The 24,732-nt window shown below is 38.8% G+C and overlaps 1 protein-coding gene across 16 annotated transcripts in view; it reads left to right on the top strand.

Moving 5' to 3' along the window:
* The window catches only part of KDM6A (lysine demethylase 6A), a 150,715-nt gene that overhangs the window by 21,027 nt on the left and 104,956 nt on the right, over positions 1–24,732 (top strand). For all 16 annotated transcript variants that reach the window (XM_015300708.4, XM_040671113.2, XM_015300678.4 and 13 more), the window contains exon 3: positions 12,363–12,471. In XM_015300708.4, the coding sequence (XP_015156194.1) occupies positions 12,363–12,471 (109 nt within the window). The remainder of the gene's footprint in view (positions 1–12,362; positions 12,472–24,732) is intronic.

The raw sequence follows: 24,732 nt of genomic DNA, 5'->3' as shown, positions 1-24,732 counted from the left end.
AGTATCTAACAGAAAAGAAATGTTTTCTTAAAATAATTTTTTTCTTGTTCTTCCTACCATAAATTAAGAAGTTCTGTATGGCCTTTGAAGAGAGCAATAAAAGTTTAGAATCTTATACCTGCAGCTTGTAATTTGCCAATGTGTTTTCCCCTCTCTCTGCTCTGATTCTAGGAGTCCATGTCACCTTCTTTTGAGGCTCAGTGCCTCTGACTTATGCTTTCTCTTCAGACGTGGGCCTCCCTGTCTCCTGCTGTGAAAGACTCTTTACAGAGCTCTTCCACCTGCTCGGCTCATGGAAAGGATGGACCCAGAGTTAAGAAGGCGGCTCTCCTGGGTGCCCCCACCATATTTGTTGCTGCTTGGCCCTGATTGCTCCAGCTGGGAGAGCAGCTTCTCCTCCAGTTATTCAATGCTAGTTGGCCAAGAGGCTGAGAGCAGTTGCAGCCTTTCCATGCACTGCAGAACTGTGGAGGCTTCACTAGTTAGCAGTTTTTTGCTCCTGTAAGCCACATTCATAACATAGTGTAGCCACATGCACCTCGTAAAATGCCAGTTCTCCACCTGTGGCCTAAAGACAACATAATTTCTTGCATGTGTGCATGTTAATCACGTTCCCAAACCTAAGTGTAAAGATTACGCAATCTCCTGTTGCTTGCATAAGGTTGGCCATAGGTGGTCCTGAATGGTAGTTTTTGCTTTATTTGGATATAAATAAAGCTGTTACTTCAGACAACTATGCAAAATGAATCTTTTGTCTACAGTTGACATTCTTACATAAAGGGACTAAAAAGACTGACACTTGGGGCTGACATGCATATTATCCTTTGCCCTTTATTTTTACTCGGGAGTTATAATTTAAATTTGATGTATTTTAAACTTTTGAAATGTTCTCAGACTCTGTAACCTTTGTATTTTTCATTCTCCCTACACATTCACGACAGAGGGCTGATTACTTGTTCTTTGCGTGACTGGCACGATTGAAGTGACCTGTGGAGAAGTGATGTATTTGGTGAGGAATAATGGAAAGACTGGTGCTGCCAGGTGGAGCAGGAATGAGATGATAGGCAGTGAAGAAGGTGGTGATGTTCAGCTCTGCTTTGAGCAAATGGTGAACTGTCTGCTTCTCTTCCCTGTCATTCCCCTGATTAAGGTTTTATCTCACTGCCCCTCACGTGTTCTCCTTAGCACATTTGTGCTATGCTTTATTCCGCCTGAGCTTTTATTTGCCTCTTCTTTGGTTGTGCCCAGCACTCTCTTTAGAGTTTTGTCTGTGCTGGATGTTATCATGCTTGGTTTGTAAATACTTGTTTGGTTTTACTGTTTTCCATGTTACCTGTCTAGGGGAATTGCTTGTTCACGTACTGTTTTAACTGGGATATTTTTACAGTGTATGGGGATTGATTTATTTTTTTTAATAAGGGCAATTTTAAATGTGTGCACCTTTCTGCTTATCCAGTGTAGATGTCATACTTTTCCAGTGATTATTTGTTCTACTCTCTGGGACCAGTACTGAAAAAAGTCCAGCCTTCTATGTAATGAACCTTTACTTCAATTGAGGAGTGTTTTTGTTAACTGCAGTTCTCACCAATGTGTTTCCTGGCAATGTAAAGATCTCCTGTACTCAGGCCAATGAGTCCTTCATTGAGTAGCTTTATGCTCTGGGTCATATATTGGTGGTTTTGCAGTCTCAATCTGTTTGCATTTTGGAAACTACTATTTTTCCTGTAAAACTGATGAAGTTCCTTCTAAGATTTTTTGCAGTAACATGTACATGAAATTAATGATGCCTGCCACTATGAATGATAATGGAATTGGTTCTTCACCAACTGAAGGCCTGAGTTTTTTGCAGCTTCAGTGGTAGAGTCAGCTGCTTAACTTACCAACGCCTCACCTTTAGTGGAGTAAATCCAGTACACAGTACACTGGATTTACAGTATATCCATCAAGAGGAGACATTTGTCAATAAATGTCTCAAATACATATTGTTGACTTCTGTCATTTCACTTTAAATGCAAAACCTACAGTAATGTTAGGAGATGTTCAAAGGTGTTTGGTGAATGAATGACATAAGCATGCTGGTTTATGAATGGTGGTAATAGCGTGTGAAGTTCCTGATATTAAATGCTGAACTGTGCATCTGTTCTTTTGAAATATTTGTCCCATTTCCAGTCTCTGATGATGGGGGTTACATTTCTCTGGGTTTATAAAATGCTTGTAGCTGTTAGATTATCACTCAGAGAATTTTGAGTTTTCTCTCTGGTTCTGAGAGATGAGAATTGTTTTTGGTGCTTAGAGATCCTGATGCTCTGAAATCAGGTGTTCTGAAAGTCAGTATAGATACAACACAATGTAAACGCCAAGTTAAACAGTAGGTTTCCATACAGTAGAATTCTGCTTGCCTTGTGCGTATTTTCATTTTCTTTTAAATCTACAAATGGGTAATGACCATCTTAGCTCCTAAAAATGCCTGTTTGCCATGCAAGTTGGGACTGGCAAGCGTATTAAACAATAAGAGCAGTGAACTGGGTATAAGCTCCAATAAATGATTTTCTTTTATTTTTTTGGAGAACCTTAGCTGGTTCAGAGATTTGGATATATGTTGGGATCAATTTATAAAAACATGTATTCAGCTGTTGTCTGAAGTTTTTGTCTCCTAGTATTTTTTTTTTTAAATTAGATTTATCTCCCGAGGAGTCAGATGTAACTGGCTGTAGAAGAGCACTCAATGACAAGGAATTCTATATATAGAATATATATTGATGGCTTCTTATCCACAAGTACTGGAGTATTATGCATTAAGTTGTCCAGGTTAAGTCCAACAGAAGGGGGATATTGTACCTTATGCAGCTGGATGTGGTAGAAAAGAGAATGCACAGATCATTGTTGGAAGAGAGAGTGGTATGATGGAGTTGATTAGAAATTACAACACAGGCTATATCTATTAGCACTCGGCCAAGATGGATAGTGAGATGGCCCCTAATTCCTCAGGGCTTTTCTCTAATGAATTGCATTCCTCTTTGTCCATATACATACATATATGTGTGTGTGGACGTGTATGTATATATGTATATAATTAATCCTAAAATCAACCTTGTCTTCACAGTGTTATACTCTGCCTGTGGGTTGGGAAATTTATAGGTAGAATTGAGTTCCCTGTATACAACTAGGAGCTCAGCCTTTGTTACTCATCTTCACTTCTACTATGAATCATTGTGGTGACTTCTGGCTGAGAAGTGAGGAAGCTGTCTCTGGAATCAGATATTTAAGACACGTGCTATGAGTACTGACCACTATAATTAAAATCTTTGTTTTAATTTGGAGAAAATCCTGAATTTTTGTCTTTCATATCCTAGATGAACAGTCATATTGGATGTTTGTGGTTTCTTTGGGAGCGAGGAGGAGAGAAGAATTTCTGAGTTTTTTTTTCTTATACATATGGTTTTGTATGTTGGGTTTTTTAATCCTTTGCCAGTAGAATTCTGAGCTGCTGTGGTTACTAAGAGCTGTGTCCTTTGGGGCAGCCTTTGTTTTCTAGCTTAATAGCACCTCTGGAAACACATAGGGATGCATGGAGGAGCAGTGTGAATGTTGATACATGCATGTTTTTTCACTTAGTCTTGGTCAATATCCATCTCTTTATCAGCAGATCAGGTAGGGTTTGGGGAAGCACGTTCCAGAAGGAGGTCTTGTATCCAAGTTCAGCTGAACGTTAACAAAAACAGCATCAGTTGCCAGCCGGTACGGCTAGTTACCCCACAGTTACTGAATTCTTAGGGATGTGTTACCTGTGAAGATGCAGTACAAAGCTAACAGTGCTATTCTTCTCCGAGGACTCTGTTGGCAAGTTCCTGAGAAATATTTGAGTGTATTGTCATCATCCTGAAATCTGTGTGAGCGCTCCCCCCACCCTTGCTATTGCTGGGTTGCACATGCAGACCTTTCTTTCCCTGAATGCGGCTCGCTGGCTTTGCTGTTCAGTGGTGGTACTGGTGGTTAGTTGTGCGACTGTATTGGGAGGATTGTATTCCCCTCGTTTCCTCACTGTAATTGTCCTTAGTTCAGAATACCACATAAAGTGGGAAAGCTGGGGGGTAAGGCTGGGAATTTGCAGGTGTTAACCATGAAGGGCTTCAGCTCTTAATGGGAATTACTGTGGTACTTTTCAAGGGCACTGGGCATAAAGTTCTTCCCCAAAACATTTTTTCAGTGCAAGCTAGATTTCATGTACATTTGATTATATTCTGGTGTTGCTGACTTTAAGGTTGAGTGGGTTTCCCATTGTCTAAGCATAATTAATCAGCCAGCAGAGGAGTACATATGAATGGCTGTGGAAAAGCTACATGGTGTGATACCCTTGTATGAGATTGCAGTGACAGAAGATGTTTGTGGGGAACCATTCTTAGTATGATAGCGATGTCAATTTGAAAGGTGCCAGCATTCTGAGAATCCTGGGAATAACATTACAGTATTTGAAACCAGGTTCCTTCCATTTACAGAATTTTTGTCCTTTGTGTCTTACTGTGGTGTTACCAAATTTGTGTCTCCTGTGGTGCTGAAAATGTCATACTTCCCAGCCTATTAGCATTCTTCATACACAGCTTCTTCCCTGTTTTCATCTCTATCTGTTTTAAAATAAATCTTCTTTTCCTTGTATTTTCACACATAAGCTACCAATAATATTAATTTCTGAAAGTTGAACCGCCTCTGATACTTAAATCCTTTTGGGCATGAACTTCAAACTGTGCACGTTTAACAGCATTTGGTGGAGTTCTTTTTAATAGTTTATAGTAGTCGCTCCCCTGTGTTACTTTACATTTAGACAACAGCACTGAAAAATTCTATTTAATCTCAAGCTGAGTATTTTCACATGTGTTACGTCAGAATCTTGGTAGAAAACTCCTTCTGTATATGTATATTCTTTATATTCTTCATATTGTTATTGCTGTTTTTTTCCTCCAAGCTTCTTTATTCATTTCTTTTCTGGTCTGCTTTTGTTCTTGCTAGCTGATAGTCACTGTTGCATTTCCCAAGTCTTAACCAGATCAGTTTTTTTTTTTTGCATGAATAACAGCTGAAATCTTAACTTTTTTTTTTTCCTTAAGCAAAGCAGGCAGTTACTAATGCCATCTGGTTTTAATTGATTTCCTCCCCCCCCCCATGTTGATTTAATTGTATTTCCTAAGTTTTATTTATACAGTGAAACCAGTAACACGGACATTATAATTTAGTTGAAATAATAATGTAAAATGTTACTAATCTATATAGGAAAATTTATCCTCCCAGATACAACTGATGTAACGTTTTCAGAAAAGATAAGTTTGTCTATGAGAGTTAACTGTCTAAATATTTGGAAGGATCATGGCCTTGCCCCTCAGTTGTGATGTGCTGTTTGGTATAGTTGAGAATTGCTAGAATGCAATCAGATGAAGTAGTCTAAAAATCTGTGTAATAAAACAATTAATTAGCTCTAGAACAATTGCTAAATTAAGGTGCTAAATCTTACTCAAAAGATGGTTATTATGGAAACTATATTATTATGGTAATTATATTTAAAAATCTGCCGTATTCTGATAAAAATCAGCCATTTCTATGGCCTCTGAAAAATCTAGTGCTCGCTTAAAAACTAATAACATTGAGAATCTATCTATATAAAAATAGCATGCGGGATTTGGAACGATGAAATTCCATACAATACTTGTCATATCTCTTGGGTTTCCAGATCATGAAATGTTTTCCAAGGACAGAGTAGAGAACATTCTGTTCAGTGGTTGTTGAAAATCTGTTTTAATTTCCTGTACAGTGTGTACATTCATACATACATATAATTACATATTTGCAAGAATTTTTGTAAATACGGTTGAATAAAATGGGTTTGGATCCCAAAGTTGATCCTGAACATCAACTCCAGTCAGTAATTATTCATCAAAATGCACTTGTTTATGGATGCTCAGCTGAAAACCAGCAAGCTTCTTATATTTTCTGTGAGAAGCCTTCATAATGGAGTTTATACTTGCGACAGAAAAGACTCAGAACCTTAGCATTAATACCAAGCGTTCTTGATTCAGTGAAGGCACCTTTGTGTTTTTGTATTCTCCACCCTCTGCTAAAATGTCACTCTTCTCCATTTGTCATTTGAATATGTGCTTGTTCACGTGCTTCTCTGCAGTTCTATACTTTTAATGAAGTATTATTCCCCAATTCTGAGTGATAAATGGCTTCAGGAAGGACTCTCTCTCAGTTACTCGTGTCTGCTTTTCTCCCTCAGATTGTAGGGCTGTTTTGGCGGTGTTATTTTCTGCAGTAGGTTTCTAAATTACTTCTTTTAAATGTTACTGTTTGTTTCTAATGATTGTGTGCTGCTTTCACTCCAGTCTCTACAGTGGTTTTTTGTTTGTGACACTCACCTTCCAAATAGTTTGCGTGTTGACCTTATATTCAGCAACCCTGATCTTAGGTCTGCTTCTTGCTTGTTCATCTTTCTCTTCTATATAAAACTGACATTAATACTTGTAACAAGTATTTTTTTTTTTTTTCCAATGATAGTTTACCATTGAAAAGCCGCTGCAGCAGTGGCTTCATCCTAACTGGTTCCATCAAGTTATGCATGTAGCTAACATGTAACTGCTTGTTCTTCTTTCTTGCTTGCAGTGTTTATTCTCATGTGCCATTTCATGGAGCAGTAGCCAGGGGAAAATAATTTGACAAAAGCTGATGATACATCTCTAGAAAAATGGTGCATGGGGAGGATCAGTTTTCACTGCTGTAAACTGCTTACTGTCCCTGAAATGATAAGGACTTGAAATGATCTTAGTATTGTTAGTAGATCAGAGTTGACATTCAAGAATATTATAGATATTTTTGCCAAAACCCAACCAAAATTGCTGAAGAGCTCAGTAAGTTTGTTTTTTTTTCTCCTTTAGGCCTAAACTGATTTGGGTGTGAGCATGTTTGTGCCTGGCATGCTGAGCTTAAGAGCTGTGCAGAGGTTGTTATATAATACAGCCTGCATTTGAAATACAAGGAGAGCTAACTTGTGTTAAGATGAGAGAGAAACTTTATTTATAACACAATATGAGTTTCGCAGAGTGAGAGTATATAAAAAGTCCTGAAAGCTCTTCTGGGAGTTGATACTAAGCAAGTTAGGGAAGCTAAGAAAGAGTACTGTGCCATCCATACAGAAAAAGAGGGTCTTTACTGAAGGATATGTTGAATTAATGTAGGTTACCTTTCATCAAATATGAATTGTGTGCTTTTCTTTGTAGATGTATATGAAATGTTCTTTTAAGTCATCTGTAGCCCAGGAGTTGGTTTTTATCCAGCCTGTTGCTGATAGGGGAAAAAGCAGTTGTAAAGAATTTGGGCTTGTCTTTTTTCTCTTGGCTTGCGCTAAGGTAGCCTTGATCAGACTTGTGTTGCTGCAGAGCAGGAGGTAGAACTAAATCAGGAGGCTCTTAGGATGCTATCATCATTGTTGTTTGAAAATAACGTGCATTTCAGTCAGTTGTGGCATGGAGAAAGGAATGGAAGAACAGCCGCTGAAAGCATCTGCTTTTGGTGCTGAGGTGGGAGAACGGGTCCAGCACGTACATGGACTTCTGCTTTCCTGGTCTGTAGATGTCCCTTGGACTGGCTGGTCAGAGAGATTGTATAATTACCACTTCAGTATCCAGCACTATCTATATAATTATTTTCTTTTCTGGAAGAGTAAAATAACCCTTAAGAGCTAGTTGACGTTTCATTTCTATGTACAGTATTCCATTTGTGAAGAGTGTGCTGGTGTCTCCTGCTTCTTATTTTTCACCTGAAATTTCCTTCTTGTTTGCAGTTCTCACTAGCTGCATGCGAAGCCTGCAGCTCAGATCATTCAGGTTACATTTAGAAAGAAACAGCAACTGACTGTTAGGTTTTTTTTGATGTACATTTACAACAGTGTTTTGTACTTCAATGTTGTGTTCTCTAAGGCTTTAGGAACGTCTCAGGGTTTGAATCTGGCATTTTACACTGTTGACTGCTTTTTCTTGAATGATTAATTTAGTTTTTGGCTTTCTGTGGTTCTGGTTTTTGTCTTTTTCTCTTTTGAGTAAAAATTTTCTGCGTCAGTGCACTCTTGCATTTTCATACCATTTATATATTGAGAAATTAAAAATAAGCGGCTAGGTTTAGCCATATACTCCTGCTGCTTTCATCTGGGTCAGTGATGCTTGCAAGAGTGAGGAAGGACGTTGATAGAATGGCCTGGGTTGAAAAGGACCACAATGATCATGTAGTTTCAACCCCCCTGCTATGTGCAGGGTCGCCAACCACCAGACCAGGCTGCCCAGAGCCACATCCAGCCTGGCCTTGAATGCCTCCAGGGATGGGGCATCCACAACCTCCTTGGGCAACCTGTTCCAGTGTGTCATCACCATCTGTGTGAAAAACTTCCTCCTAACATTGTTACATCATCATCTTTATAAACTGTTCAAAAAAGCTGTGCTAAATTTTTTCCCTTAAAAATTGTTCAGTAGTATTTGAATACAAATAATTACAACCAAAGTGTTTTTTTTTCTCTGTAATAGATGAAGCAGGGATAACGTTCCCTACCTTCTCCTTTATGGAGTAGAACTGTAAGATGGATCAGTGACTCCTGTGTATCTAACTTCAAATTCTGGTCTTATGTGTTGGATTATTTTTCTTTTTACAGAGTATTCCCAAATCTAGAAGCTTTTCAATAGTCAAAGTAGGCATTTGCTTTACTGTGTTATTTTTTGTTCAGTGGGGAAAAAAAACCAGTACTCTGCAGAAATGTAATGAAAAGTTCTCACAAAAGAAGGAAAAATGAATCCAGTTCCTTCCCCTTTGAAGTAATAAGTAGTGAGCATACAGGGATTTGGTAGCAGTGTTTTTTTTGGTGGTGGGATTTTTCTTTGGTAAAGTGGTAAGGAATTTTTTCCTCTCCTAAACAACAGGAATGTTCTGCAAGCATTTTTCTAGTTCATAAATGTGTAAAAATAAGTGTTGAATCTAAACTGTTGTATTTAATCTTGCCCTAGGAAATGATTGTTGAATTTGTGGAATCACAATTCCCACAGTAAACCGGCTCTGATGTTGTAAAAGTGGTTTTGTAACCATCTTGTTAGAATTGTTGGCCATGGTGTGTTGCTTCGGCTTGCTTTTAATCAGGCAGGTGGCAGACAACGTGGGCATTATTGTTGATATATACATTTCTTTTTCATCTCAAACTGTGGCTTCTTTTCTTGACGCCATTCCTGTATTTGTTTCCTGCTTCTGCTCGGGCTGCCATGCTGCAAAGCAGCTGCTGGTCATCGTTCTGTCATGTTCTTAAATTCTTCAGGTTTCCCTTTTATCTTCATGCAGCCTTGAACAGAGAGAAGGAAGCATACGATGCTGTGTAGCAATCTTCCTTATCATTTAAGAGTCTTTCTCTCTCTTGTTGATTTGGCAATACTAGCAGTCTTCAAAGCTGGCTTCATTGAGTATGCTTATTTTCTCCATGTTTTACCGGTTTATAACAATACTTAGGAATCTGGGTTGTGTTTTTATTTATCTTATTTGTAACCTCTGCAGAATTCTCAGTGTATCAGAATGGTTTAAATTCGTTGCACTAGTGGTGTCATAGCTGACCGTTACAGTTACAGAACCACTGAAATGAAATCTTTCGATTACTCATTCATGGAAGCCACATGTGGATGCATATAGTTGTGACCTCCCCATTTAAAGTGCTTTAATCTCCTTCTGAATCTGTTCATTCAGCTAACAAACCATTTATTATCTGCACAAACAAATACTTGTTATTTCTAAAGGTGTTTACAGGTGGGTTTGATTAGCAAGAAAGTTTCTCAACCAGGACTGAAACTGGGTAAATTCATTTGTATGGGTGACTCCTTTTGGGCTGCTCGGAAGAACAGCCTTGTGCTGAGCATTCTCAGCCTGCCCAGGACTCGGGGGTTGGCTCAGGTGTTCCACCAGGGATGGAGAGCAAAGGGTGCTCTTGCTTTTGGTTTCTGTTGTATTTGGTGAGAATGTTGGAAATTCATTTGAAATAATCAGCCCCAATATGAGTGTGCTGAAGTGTGCTTTCCTGGCAGTGTTGCGTGTCGGTTAGAGATCAGCTGAGACTGTGTGCTTGATGGCATAGCTAGATTGCTCCAACAGTTAACTGTTACTTAAGGAGGAAGTTCTGTTGTTCTGTTCTGTAGCTCTGGAGTTCTGTGCCTTCTGCTGGCAGCAGGGTCAGTCAGATGCTTGAGCTGTATCTTCAGAGCGTGTTGTAAGTCGAGGGTAAATCTGCCTTGCTGAGGGCTGGGTGGAGTTCTGTGAAAGACATGGACACAGCTTTTGGTATCCCTACTTTACATAATGTTTCAGAAGCTTCTCATGCATCTTCTAATGTACGTTTATTTGAGAAGGGGCAGGGGGAGTGTTAAGGGTCCCTGGATGCCTAGTTGTTGGAGTGCATATGGTTTATAATTTCCTTGAAGATGCTGTATGGAAAAATCCTGTTATTTGTTCACAAAGTTAAATTCTTCTAAAATACCAGTAGTTTTCTAGTTAAAGAAATAAACTACCTCTGAATTCTTCTCCAACAAATCTTGTATACTGGCAGTTGTGGTAGTAGCTTCGTTATGCTCTGCACAGTGACTGAATTATAAAGATGAAACGTCTGTTTCAGAAAATGTCGAAGTGTGACTATTCTCTTCAGCAACTACAGCAGCTATGGCATATCATCAGAAAATGGAAGTCCTATCTGCAAATTGTAATTGTGACAGTAACGTTAAAGGCAGCAGCAATAATTGTGTTAGATTTGGACAAATCCAGAGATGATACCAAAAGTTGGGAGAGAAATTGAGGCACAAATCCCCCAAGATTACATATAACTGCAATTGCAGATGGTTCAGTGGATAAATTTGAATGCTGAGAATTGACTCAAACACGTAATAATTTTAAGAAATTCACTTCAAGCTTGTATGCCTTGGTTTGGATTCCAGGGATAATTTTCTTTAGATTGACAGTTGGCTGACTTCAGTAGGTATTTTTAGTGGTGGGAGTAAAATTAAAGGAGTAGTACCTCTGAATTGTCAACAAAATCAGTCTTCTCAGAACAGTTTGGTAAGGCAGAATTTGCATCATTAATGAAAAATGTGAACCGGTATTTTCTTAACTATTTGACAGTATTTCCTTTTCACGTTGTTGGAATTTCTCATTTTGAGCATTAATATAAGTTTTTAATGAAGTAAATGACACATATGGACAGAATGATTTACTATTTGGGCTACTACAGAAATAGGTTGGTGTGCCACCTCTGCCTTCCTGCTGCCTCCCAATTACTTACAGTTCTAATAAGATGATTTAAATTGTCATTTCATGTTAAATATTAAGGTCTCTGGTTGTGGTAGTAGATTAATGTCAAGCAGTTTATCACGGCAACCGCACTGGAAGCATATTCAAGCCATGAGTTGGTGGAAAGTAGGGACTAGTGAGCTGGACTTGGAATTCAGTGGACCTTCACTCACTTCCTCCCTCCTTTTTAAGTTTGTTCAGCTACTTCACTTTTATGGCTAGCGTGTTCGAAATCAAGAAGCTGATTGGAAGAAGTTGAAAGACTTTATCTTTTTCCCAACGTGTCAGTGTGGTCATGAAGTAAGAGTAGGAGAGGTCAAAGATCATGACTGTTGTGTTAAACTGAAGATAATAGTTTATTGAAATTGTATCTTTGCAGTGCAGAACGTATTTTGTGAGTGCTGCTTATGAACTTCTAGGGCCACTTCTGTCAAAATAAAATTCTTTTCAGTTGGATTCATGTTTCTAACTCCAGGGATACGTAGTCTGAAGTGACTGTGTAGTAAATGGAAGGTAGTAAACTGTGCATTTTATGACATGACAGAGGTATGTGAAGAGTCAGATCTTTGAAAATGCATGCTAAGCTACATAAATTGTCCAAGAAAACATGTTGAGATGCTGTGTTCTTCAGTTTAGCAGAAACTCATTAAATGCTTAGGATGATGAAATGCGATTCCTTTAGGAATAAAAGCCAAAAACAGTGAGAATAAAATGACTTTTTTATTTTATTTTAATGATTTTCATGGTATGGAAATTTGTGTTCGGGAGATCAAATGTTTCTGAAGTTGACAGAGAACTTCAGTTACTTGTTTGCTATCGATGTGCACTAGAAGCGTTGAACTTCCCAAACTGTTTTGTCTTATATGCTATATTTTATGTTTGATAAATAATGCTAACTGCAAGTTATTTAGATGATGGGCTTCTTCCGCTGGAGAGAAACAAGATACATTATTACTCAGAAAATGTATTATTTGCTTTAGTTAAATACGGTATTTTGACAACCTTGTATTTCTTTTTCTCAGGCTGTTCGCTGCTATGAATCGCTAATTTTGAAAGCTGAAGGAAAGGTCGAGTCTGATTTCTTTTGTCAGTTAGGTCACTTCAACCTCTTATTGGAAGATTATCCAAAAGGTAAGGTGGCTTTTTATTTTCTATTTTTATTTTTCTAGCATTTCCAATATTGGCTGATATAATAGAATATAAAACATTTGGGTAATTCGCCGTTCTCATGGCTTGTACTGTATTTCAAAGCCCGTAACACAATAAGACTGGTGAAGAACACAGTTGTATTTTAACTTACTAGCCATTTCTAAATTGAATTTTAATTGGGGAAAGAAAAAAAAAAACCACAATACAATTCTGGTTCAGGTATGAGTATGAAGTTTATTTAGTTTACAGAGTAGTACCACACTGCTTGTTTCATTTTTCTGGCTCACTACATGACCATACAGAGTTGAACCTGTACCTTGAAAGGGTTCTTCATTGGAATTGGAAACACAGAAACTTCAGAAGCTAACAGTTTCTTCAAGAGGCACAGTTGTGTAGACTGAGTGCCTTAGATTGGGCTTGTGCCTCTATTTGTTTGGAATCTCAACAGATAATATGAGGCTGGAAAATGCTAGTTTAAGAGCAAAAGACAGCACAATGTGTGTTTTAAATACTGAGTTGGAGAGTGGAACTGTGGTTTTATTGGGGGGTAGGTGTTGGTTTCTTAGGTCTATTTCATCAGGCTTTTAAATTAAAAAGTTTTTTTTACCATTATTTCAGCCAGCGCTCATAGAATTTTATAAACACTTGTTCTTCACTGCATGAGGGTCAGTAGTCTGCTTTTTTGGTAGAGCTGATGATTACACAGTATAACCTGCTGTGTTGCTGACTGAGACATAGGGCAAGATCTTCAGCTTGTGCTATTGCGTGTTCATTTCAGGCTGCGTGTCAGCTCAGTGTCTGATAGCTGCCTCCCCTCCAGTGATTGTGGGATGTGTAGATAAGCAGGAAGTGCATTACATAATAAGTTTAAAGTGTGAATGAGTTTTATTCCATTCTATTACTCTTAATTATTAAACATACTAACTGCAATTATGGTTAATTTTGTAAATGCTTGGGATCTGAGAAGTACAGGCAATTCAGACATGTTTAGATTGTACTGATATGTATAGCATCCAATTTTAAAGTCCTGAGAAGTTCCAGGAGTATGAAATGCTGAAGCAGGGTGGTCTTCAGAACTGCAAGGTATCTAGGCTGAAATTAGCCTTGGATAAAGTTGTGGAGAAGATGATGAAGGATGTAATTACTTAAGAGCAGCATGACTAATGTTGTTCTGCTCATGAAGAAGTGAAATTACTTCTGACAGGTTCTTGGCAATACCAGGCAAAGTATTCCCAAGTAGGCCAATAGTCACATACAGAAAGAACAGAACTCAGCCAACTGGTGAAGGGCTCTCCAGCACGACAGCACTCACTGTTAGAAAGCAGCCTAAATCCCTGAGATGCTCTACCTTCACTGCTGGCCCTTATATGAGCCCAGAGCAACTCCACTCTGGGTCCACCCCTTCTGGTCACGTGGGGAGCACAATGTGCAATCAATTGCTTGTGTTCCCTGGGCCAGTCACAATCCCTTCACCAGGTGCTCAATCACCAGTTCAAGCCCTGACCTAACAGGTCCCCTACAAATGTATTTTTTTTTTTCCCTTGGAAGCCTATTCATTTTATTAACTACCTTCAAATGTATGCACTTGTGCATTTAGTGAAGGAGGGTATGTTTTTATTAAAGGCATAGCATTCTGTGTGTAAAAACTTTGTGCAAACTACACTGCCAGAGTAGAACAAAATTGTTAATTGATTGCAAAAGTACAAAACGTGATCAAGATGAAGCAATTTTGGATTGATAGATTGAAAGTTCCATGTTGTTTTCTTCTGGTTTGGTCTCTCACGAATATTTTGATGAATGTGGATCATTCAGTTAGGTGTAGCCCTGTGCATGTTCGTATTTTCAAATCCCAGCAATTTTGTATCAACAAAGGCTATCAGTCACTTCTGGGTAAGAGTTAGGACTTCTAAGATTCATGGCAGGTTATTCCGTGTCATTATTGGAAGCAAAGACTATCCTGATAGCATTGAATAGAGAACACCAGTTAAGGACGCATTAACTTTGAATGTGGAATAACTTGATGGCAAGTGTCTTGCTGAAGTCCAAGTAAATCTAGCATGTGTTTTTATTTCATTAATTGAAACCCATCAAACTGTCACGTAGTTATCTAGATCAATGTAGATAAATCTTTGCCCGTGACAGGGGGGCAGCAGGCCTGTGGAAACAGGAAAACCTGTTCTTTTAAAGTGCGTTATGTTTTGGGTCACTTGTATCCACTGAAGTTCAGATTTAATATTTATTTTCAGTTAAAAAAAAAATACCAGTCTTCAACAAAAGCTGTGAGTTTACATCAGAAATTACTGGATGACGTCCTTCTTTATTATATCTGAGGTCAGACTGCAACTTGTAGTCATACCAAAATGCAGTATGTTTTAATCGCTATTGTTAACTAAGCGGTTTCATTTGCAGCCATTGCACTTGAGTTGTCCTGTTGATTTTACTCAGCTATTGTTAGGAGAAGGTGTTATAGGCAAGAAGATGTCAACCGTCAGCAGATTTTGAAATACTGTGAGCTACTAGCTTGTGTTTTTGGACAGTGATAAGTAGTGCAGATTGATCCAGCTTAGCATATATGTTACAAGGTTTTTTGTGTGACTAGCTTTTATTTTCTGGTCATTACTGGTGAGAATTGGCTTTAGGTGTTTCTGAAACAAGAATGTTAATTCCTCCCAGTGAAAAGTATTACGTTTTTCTTAACTTTAAGGTGATGTCTTTGCCACCCAATAGGAAATTATTCACCAGTGCTTTGATTGTTTCACAGGCTTCCATTGTTCCCCAGCCATGTCTTAAGTGGCATCACCCATCTGCTTGTTGCTTCTCTCTGTGTTATGCTGGCACAGTTCAATTTGCAGCTGTGTGGGGAAGTGATCCAACTAAAAATAACCTAGCAGAAAAAATGATGCAATTGCCCCACAGTGTGAAACCTCAGCCTCAGGTTTTGCCTGAGGAGGCTAATGAGTGGTCACGTAGGCTTCTGGACACAGCAGTGTCGTGCATCCAACTAAGACTGTCATCTTTTTTTGCTGCTTCATTCCTCGCATGAGCTGGAATTTTACCAAAATTAGTGTGTTTCTGGTGTTAGGGGAAAACTGGTGCTGCATTAGTAGTTGAAGATGATTCCTTTTTCTTTTTCCACGACTGGTTTCCATAAGGAGTACAGATGCAGACAGTCATTTTAGAGGTTTTAATTCTAGTTGAAGGCTCTCTGAGTTCATGCACTCTGACATCACTGGTGTTTTCCTTGAAATTCCTTATTTTATGGAAGGTTCATGTATATTGGCTGTGTTCCTGCCTATGACATGGAGGACAGCTATCACTTGCACAAGTCGAGGCATGCTTTTAGCATCGGCCACTTTGGACTTCTTTTCTCTGAATAAAATTCTTGACAGTAGTAGGTAATGCAGTTAATGAGATAACTGGGAAAAATGTGCAATTATTTACATCATAGTTAGAAAAACACAGTAAATACTGCACTGAAATAATTGTTAGTGCTGCACTGAAGAGTGATCACATTTTTGGTGTGCTATGCCAGTGTAGTTTGAATAATTGTTTATAGATAGTAACTGCATTGTCAGAAACACTAATAAAAATATTCCAAGTAATTTGTGTGACAATATTAATTATTTCAAGAGCATTTTAATCAACATGTAAAATACTTCCTACTCAGTTATTAATATACAGACTAAACCTGGAATTTAAACACTTCAATCATTCTTATATAAAGTTGTTGTGAGAATGACCCCCCAGCTTCAGTAGTGTGCCTGCATTTATTTGTTCTTAGAGTTAAAGCTTTGTAGAGAATTTGTATGGTTGTTAATATGTTAGACTTCCAGAACTTCTAAGGAAAAGAAACCATTTCATTGTGTTGTATTCTGACGTAATTGTATAGTAAGCATGATCATATGAGCATAAGAGAGCAGTTCATGGCATAGGTAGAATCATGCGGGTTGCTTCTGGGCTGGCTTTTGCTGATGAGTCCCAGAAGAACTAGGATGCAGATTAAATAGGATAGGATCTGAATGAGCTGAGGAGGAAGTGGCAGTGTTTCAAGTAAGTGAGAGCGTGTTTACAATTTTTTTCTGTTGTTGTTTGTAATTGTTAATAATTGTCTGAAATGGGGTTGCCTCTATTTAAAGCTATTTATTTCATCTTCAGGATGCTGTCGTTAAATTTCAGGCAGTTTAAACTGCCACGTGGAATTCCTGTAGGAAGTAGTGAGAGTGTTCTCTGAAGCTTTTGAAATACAGTGCTTTTATAAATAGTTTTTTCTTTCGTGTGTGTTTTGTTAGTGGTAGAAGATGCATATTTCAGGTTATAACTGGGCCATGTTTTTTGACTGAAAATTTTCATCTTGGGCAGTGTTTGAAATACCACTTGTTAAAAACTATTTTGTGCAATAGGTTCTTTGAAGGATTGTGAGCTTCATGTGGGTCCACTGTGTACCTTCATTGACATCTCTATATTTTAAGACCTTTTGTAGAGTAAATATGCTTAACTAGAAGTAGATAATTATCTAAAAGATTTCTGTAATAGCAGACTCCTTGTTGTGATTAACTCGTGTCTTAAACGTTTAGTCCTTAGTTTCTTGTGCAGCAAACAGTTGAATATGTTCATAGGATAGTGGCATCCCACCATTTGGTGCTGCATTGTATTTCCAGTTGCGAATGTGTATTTGTCAATAACATTACTTTGAGAACTACTTGATATTTTGTCTTCTGTTAATGTATTGCATGTGTGTGTCTGCACGCATGTTGTGTTAAAAGGAAGACATGCCTTAGACTTCTTTGATTGCGTGTGTTTTGGTACTTTCAGCAAAAATCTATGAAGAAAACAGAACAGTTCCTTCCCTGAGGCCTTGAAACAAAAGACCTGAGTTGCATTTCTCTGCTCGAACTTCCACATTTATTTTTTTTAATTTAATGATTGAATTTCCTCAGCTTTTGATGTTTTCAATTCTGTAGCCTAGCAGTGTTCTTCCTAAATTAAAATGCTGTTGTGGATAAAACCTTGTACTATGTAATCAGCTGTCTTCATAATCTACAAATATCTCCTACGTGTTTAATGAACATTTATTTTTTCCTGGAAACACTATCAGATTTGAAGTAATGCCTGTACCCGATGCTTGATTCGTGCAGTTCTTCACCTAATTTTCTATCTTATTTTCACACCAAATAACCAAATTGCTCAGAAATTACTACTACCACCAAAAAATATTTAAGAAAAGGGCTGATGTTTATAGACAAGTACAGATCCTTGGGTTGTTGTTTTGCCAGTGGATGGGGTTAGCACAAACGTTAGACAAAAGTAGTGTGTTTATCTTAAGTTCAAAGCAATGAGATAATAAGTGAAATGATACAGCAAGAATGAAACAGAACAAGACAGTGCACCTAACCATTACTACATGGGGATAGCGATAGATTAAGGAAGATGCATTACCAATTGCCCTAATACTTTACCATCATCCAGATTTGCATTTGCTAGAGAGCAAGCCCTGGTTGCAGTGAGGATTTGGAGAGCCTTTCCTGGCAATTGGGGGTTCTCTGCAGTGCGTTCACTTGTAGAGAAGCTGGAGATATCACCTACAAGTGAGTCCAGTTTTTATATTGTTGAATAAACAAGTTTATGTGATGGTTAGGTGGAAACATCTGTTTTCATTCTCCCTTTTGGATTCTACCTTAAGCCTGCCCAGGGCTGGAACCAAGGAAGTTTGTAGGCCTTGACACTGTGCTTTTAAACAAGGAAAAGTTAATACATTCTCATAACGCTTTATCTAGGCTACATCTCTTGCTAATGAGATGTTTTGTCCAAGGTACATATTTGGCTAATGATCATACATATTTTGCTAATGATCAGATACTGATGACATATAATGTTGGGTTGTGAGATTCATCTGTAGGTCAACCTTGGTTCGAGGCTTACTTTTCAGGCCTTAGTACTTCAACTCAGGGATGTGTAATCGTATATCATTCAAGCCTGCAGTTATATCATAGAATGGCTTGGACAGGAAGGGATCTCAAGGATTGTCAGATTCCACCTCCTCTGCCACAGGCAGGATTGACAACCACTGGATCAAGCACTAGATCAGATTGCCCTGGGCCCCATCCAGCCTGGCCTTGAACACTTTCAGAGATTGGGCAACCACAACCTCTCTGGGCAACCTGTTCTGGCATCTCATCACTGTCTCAGCAGAAGAACTTCCACCTGACATCCAATCTAAATCTTCCCTCCTTTAGTATGAAACTATTCCCCCTTGTCCTATCACTATCTACCCATATAAAAAGTTGATTTCCCTCTGGTTTGTAATCTCCCTTTAAATTTTGGAAGGCTGTAATGAGGTCTCCCTGTGGATTCTCTACAGACTGAACAAGCCCAGTTCCTTCAACCTATCTTAATAGGAGAGCTACTCTCTGATCATTTTCATGGCCCTCCTATGCACCCTCTCCAAAAGCTCCACCTCTTTCCTTTGTTGGAGGCCCCAGACCCGGGTGGAATACTCTAGATGGGGCCTCCTAAGGGCAGAGTAGAGGGCAGTCACCTCCCTCACCCTGCTAGCCATTCTTCTTTTGATGCAGTCTAGGATACCTTTGGCGCTCCAGGCTGCAAGCACACACTGACTCTAAGTTTTTCAGCAAGCAGGACCCCTATGTTCTTCTCAGCAGGGCTACTCTCAAGGAGTTGTTCTTCCAGTCTGTATTCCTATCTTGGAATTAGCCTGACCCAAGTGCAAAACCTTGTACTTGTCTTTGAACCTCATTATGTTCACATGGGCCCACCTTTTGAATTTATCCCTTTGTGTGGCATCCCTTCCTTCTACAGGATCAATTGTACCACTCAGTTTTGTGTCATCAGCAAACTTGCTGAAGATGCACTCAATCCCATCATCTGTGCCATTGATAAAGTTATTAAAGAGTACCAATCTCAAGATGAACACCTGGGGGACACTGCTTGTCACTGACCTCCACCTGGACAAAGAGCCATTGACCACAGCCCTCTGACTGTGACCTTCCAACCAATTCCTTATCCACCAAATAGTCTCTACCCTTGAAGTCCGTATCTCTCCAATTTAGAGTTCAGGATGTGAGGGAGGACCATGTCAAAGGCTTTGCTGAAGTCCAGGTGGGTGACATGAGTTGCCTCGCCTTTTGTTCACTGATGCTGTCACTCTGTCATAGAAGGCCACCAAATTGGTTGGGTGTGACTTTTCCTTGGTGGAGCCATGCTGACTGTCCTGGATCACTTGCTCATACCTTGTGTGCCTTAACGTGTCATCCAGGAGGATCTGTTCCGCGATCTTCCCAGGCACGGAGGTGAGGTTCAGCTGCCTATAGTTCCCTGGCTCTTCCTTTTCTCTCTTTCTTTCTTCATCACATGGGAGTGATGTTTCCCTTCTTCCACTCACCAGGCACTTCACCTGACAGCCATGATTTTTCAAATGGGATGGGCAGCAGCTCGGCAGCCACATCGGCCAGCTCCCTTAGTACCCTCACGTGCATGTCATCCAGCCCCATAGTCTTGTACGTGTTCAATCTCAGTAGGCTTAGCTTTTTGAAGTCTAGCCAGCCAGAGATACCTGTGGTGGTCACATTAGCCTTGCATGGTGCCACTAGATGGTGTCAGTATCTAGTTTGATGTAACCTTACTTTAGCACTAAAACACTAAAAACTGTTCTGTTTGCATCACCTTCAAAGGCCTCTTAAATTTTGAGGTATCATGGGGTGTATCTGTTAGAGTAGACCATAGCAGAACCATTCTTTTGTGACTGTATGATTTGTGATTGAATGTGCTAAAAATGACTAGTAGAGGGATGTCTTTCAGGCAGTTTTTTGCTTCCCATTTTCACCTTACTTGTTTGTTCAGGTTACATACTTGGAGTCTGGATATGAAGAGAGATTGGCTATCGCAATGCTGAGATAATTATGTAATTTGTAAAGCTGTACAATTTTCTCATGCAATTAAGTAGATTAAAAAATCCTGAAACCACATGCACAGTAATTATATAAAATCTATTTTGTATTCATTCTCATTGTGAAATCTAGGAATCTTAAATAAGCATGAGTAAGAAAATAGTATCATCCTTGTCACGATTGTGAGATGTCCCTTGACCCTCATCCATAGTACGAGAGGAAACAAAGTCTTCGGGGGGGAAAAAAATAAAAAGGTTGCATCGTTCTGTCGGTGTGTAACTGTAGATATTGCAGGGTGAGTGGGTGGTTCTAGGTGGCTGTAAGAGCCTTTTAATAAGATGCAGGCAATATAATGTAACTCATGTATGAACTCACGGAAAGCAAGCTTTGTACTGGGTGGCGGAGGTTTGAAAGACGAATTCTGAAGCCAGCTTTGATTCTGGTACAGGAGATAAGGTTACTTACTGTCCAATATCTCTTTAATTGTCTGGGTAGAAAGACAGTGTTCTTTTCAGAGCTATTTTAGGCAAACACAGTTTTATTCTTGTCAAGCATTATAGATTATTTTGGTCTGAAAAGCTGTTTATACCTTTAGGGCAAACAAACCCATTATTCAGGGTGGGCTATAGGGTTTACCAAAATCTGAGCATAAGGATCATTTTTTAGGCAAGTATCATAAAATTGCTGGTTTTGGAGAGTGAAGTTGTCTGGAAGAGCGTAAGCTAGAATTGATTTGGTGAGTAATGAAATACTGGGTGGAAGGACTGAAACGGGTATCCAAGAACCCCTTTTATAGCAACTATTGATTTGCTTGTCCTGTATTGTTTTAGATGTTGAATATGGTCTTCTAGCTTTGTGCTTTTAAGAGAATTTTCTGTGGGTGACAAGGCCATGTTATGAATGTGGTTGAGAATGAAGAAAGTGTTTTGCACACTGGGAAAATAAAAACATTTCTATATGTTTGGCCTCCAGCAGTTCCACAGGTATAATTTCAGTGGTGAACTTCTAGATTTGAAAAGCTCATTAATAAGCTCATAATCAGAAGATTGTCTGCAAAATCCTTCTTTGCTTAAGAGTGATTTCAGGGTACTCGTTACGATATTCCGTAGTCCTAGATTACTTTAAATGGATTTTTAAGGCTAGTTTCAAGTGGCATGTGAATGCTTAGATACATAATTTAACTTTCTCTGTTTCAGTAAGTATTGATTTCTTTCAATTTTTTTCCTCTGTATTTGTAGTTTCGTACTACTCCTGGAAATGATACTACTTGCAAAGCCGATTTTATATGTAGATTTCTGATATTTTAATTTCTAATTTGTCTTTCATATAATCCGTATGTTTTAAATGAGAATTCCCTCTCTTTTTAGAAGCACGTAGATGATCTGGCTTACTCTCTCTGGAAGCCTTTAGAATATGGGCTAATCTAAAAAAGACACTCTTAACTGAGAATTTCAAAAACTTAATGAAAATGTAATTTTAAAGATGGGAGTTTACAGCAGCATGGAAAGGACAGTGGTTTACAGAATGTTTTTCTGACAAAAATCAGCTTGCCTTGTAATGACCAGTCTTAAATGAAAAACAATTGAGCAAATGACAACGTTCCCTTTAGTGTTATTTTCTAAACGCAACTAATATGGCTCATGACGTAAATTAGTATCTACTTGCTGTGTAATAATCCAGGGTACCCCATACTACGATTGGAGTCATAGTACTGATGAAGAATAAGACTGTGTCTCAGAAGGGGATCTACTCAAAATTCTTATTTATTCAGTAGGATTCGCTCTGTCTTTTTATTCCTTCTTCATTTAGAGTAAGTCTCGTAACTCGGGATTTGCGCTTATTTCATACAGTTAAAAACTTAATTTAGGGAGGAAGTTGTTTATAGATCCATAACGTGGTTTTTAGATAAAATGTTGAAAATTTGATTTCTCTTTGTTCCATTGAGTCTAGACTCAATGTACATGTCTGCACATCATTGAATGAGCACTGGCAGTGGAAAGTGTGATGGGCTTCAAGGTCACGTTTTAATGCTTTAAAACTAGCAGGCAGTTACAGCTTTACAGAAATCTTGATTTCATCATTTGGTTTCTAGCCTCATTTTACATGCAAAATTCTTGTTAGGAGTGTGCTTGATTAGGAGTGGTCCCCATAGGTTCTGGGGAAAAAAAAAAAACAGTTGAATCCTCTTTTTCAATTTTTTCTGTCTGTTCTTAGCAGCAAAGCTTGTGTGTCTGTGGAGTAGATGTTTAATGTAGCTGTAAACAGAGCTGAAATAAACTTTGACAGGTAACTAGGTTGAGCACCTGTTCAATTTTGAAATTGTGCTTGAATAACAGTTTCTAGTTATCTAACTTACTCAAGGAGGAAAGGGGCATTTAGCTGCTCTTAGCAGATGTAAGGGATCTCTCTGGGGTTTGTTGTTGTTAGTGTTTTCAGCGCAATACTGAGAATTCTTTCATTTCATTTTCAAGAAGCTAAGTGCAGTGGCTGGTAGCAGCACAATGCTGTCATCCTAGAAGGACAGGATGGTAGGTTTCTAGGTATGACCAGCAATTAATAAATAATGGATCAGGAACAGTTATGAACTGAGAAAGAGGAGGAACAATTACAGAATATCCTGGAATTGACTCACAAGGATGATCAAGTCCAGCTCCTGGCTCCACACAGGACCACCCAAAATCAAACCCTATGTCTGAGAGCACTGTCCAGACACTCCTTGAACTTCGGTACTCGGGGCCGTGCCCACAGCCCTGGGCAGCCCGTTCCATGCCCACCGCCCTCTGGTGCAGAACCTTTCCCTAACCTCCAGCTGCCCCTCCCCTGATAAAGCTTTAAGGATGAATCCCTAGAACAGCTTACTGAAGCCAGAAATAGGATTGGGTACTTCAGGCACTAGAAGGAGGACTGTCGTGTGTTCTCTCATTCTTTATAAGAACAATGTGATTTTAGAATGAAGGTCTTGCTTCCTTAATATGTGTATACAAAATATGCTTCAGCAGGCCATGCTTTCCGTGCACTTGCTTTTAATTGTAGCATGAGGCAGGAGCATTAAAACAGTCATTTCAGCTGTTACTGTGGGAAGTTGCTGAATTGTATTGAAGCATAGAAAAGGTAGTAAAGAAAATAATTTGCAAACATCAGGACTCTAAGGATGACCTGTAGAGTATCATGGAGCAAAGACTTTTTTTTTCTTTTTGATTTAGGATCTTTCCTCCACGTTATTTGGAGGAGCTGGTACTTCTTTGGGCAAGCGGCCTTACAGTAGTGGCTTTAGTGGAATCTTGAGCCTCCTGTGCCGCCTGCTCTCTGACGTGTGCTTTGTTTGGTCTGGATGCAGCAAGTTAGGTCTTTCTGTCATGAAGTTATTAGTGAATCTGGAAAGAGAGTGTGGGGAAGCAGCTTATTTCTGTTACTCTGAACATACAGTGCAGTATCTGTTACTGTGAACGTATAGTGCATAACTCAGTTACAGAATGTGACTGGAATATGCTTACTCTTGACATTCATAAACTTACATTTAGACTGCAGTTTTGTACTGAAGTTTGTACTGATTGGTAGAAGGGAATTGTATTTTTAAGTTTTAAAAAGCTTAGTCTAGTGGAGTAGGTTATTAAAAGTTTCTGTTCAGCTGAGCTACGTATAAATATCTATACTTTTGTGTGTTGATAATCTAAGGTTGATGAGTATTCTTCTGTTTGTTTTTTTTTTTTCCTGTACTGGGCATCTAAATGAATCTGCAGTAGGCTTTACAGGTGGTTACAGCAGTAAGAGGCACAGCATAAATATGGTTCACCACATATCAGTTCGGTGCACGAGAAGCGTAGTTTTGAGGAACAGTATTGATCAGTACTCAGGAAGACTGGCAAAAGATCTGCAAGGTCTGAGTGTTTTGGTAGTGAGCTTGGTAGGGGAAAAAACCACTAAACCAAAAGAAAAAGATATTTGCTTTACACTTGGGTGTTTTGTTGAAAGAAAAAAATAGATGAGTGAATTTATCCCTGCTCCAAATGGAGAGGAGTATCAGCTACCATTGATGATTAACATGCTTATTAGCGTGTTTCTTTCTACTGACAAGCAGAATTTTGTAAATGCAATCCAGAAGTATTTAAGGCTATAGTAATGAAGAAAGACTGTAGATCACCAGGCTGCAGGATATAATCAAAGGAGATGGAAGATGTCTGCGTGTATCGTCAGCTGTGTATTTAAGAAGAGGAAGCTCTGTGTGCCTTGTCATTTAATCCATTTTGTTCTTATTTTGCTAAAGCCTGTATACTTCTGTTAAGTTATGGAAATCAGTGAGCAGGACAGGACAATCATTGAAGGATGATATAATGTTGGT

The sequence above is a fragment of the Gallus gallus genome, chromosome 1 (assembly GCF_016699485.2).
Source record: "Gallus gallus isolate bGalGal1 chromosome 1, bGalGal1.mat.broiler.GRCg7b, whole genome shotgun sequence".
NCBI classification, from domain to species: Eukaryota; Metazoa; Chordata; class Aves; order Galliformes; family Phasianidae; genus Gallus; species Gallus gallus.
Note: the sequence above shows the minus strand (reverse complement) of the source record. Positions and strands in the feature narration are given on the sequence as shown.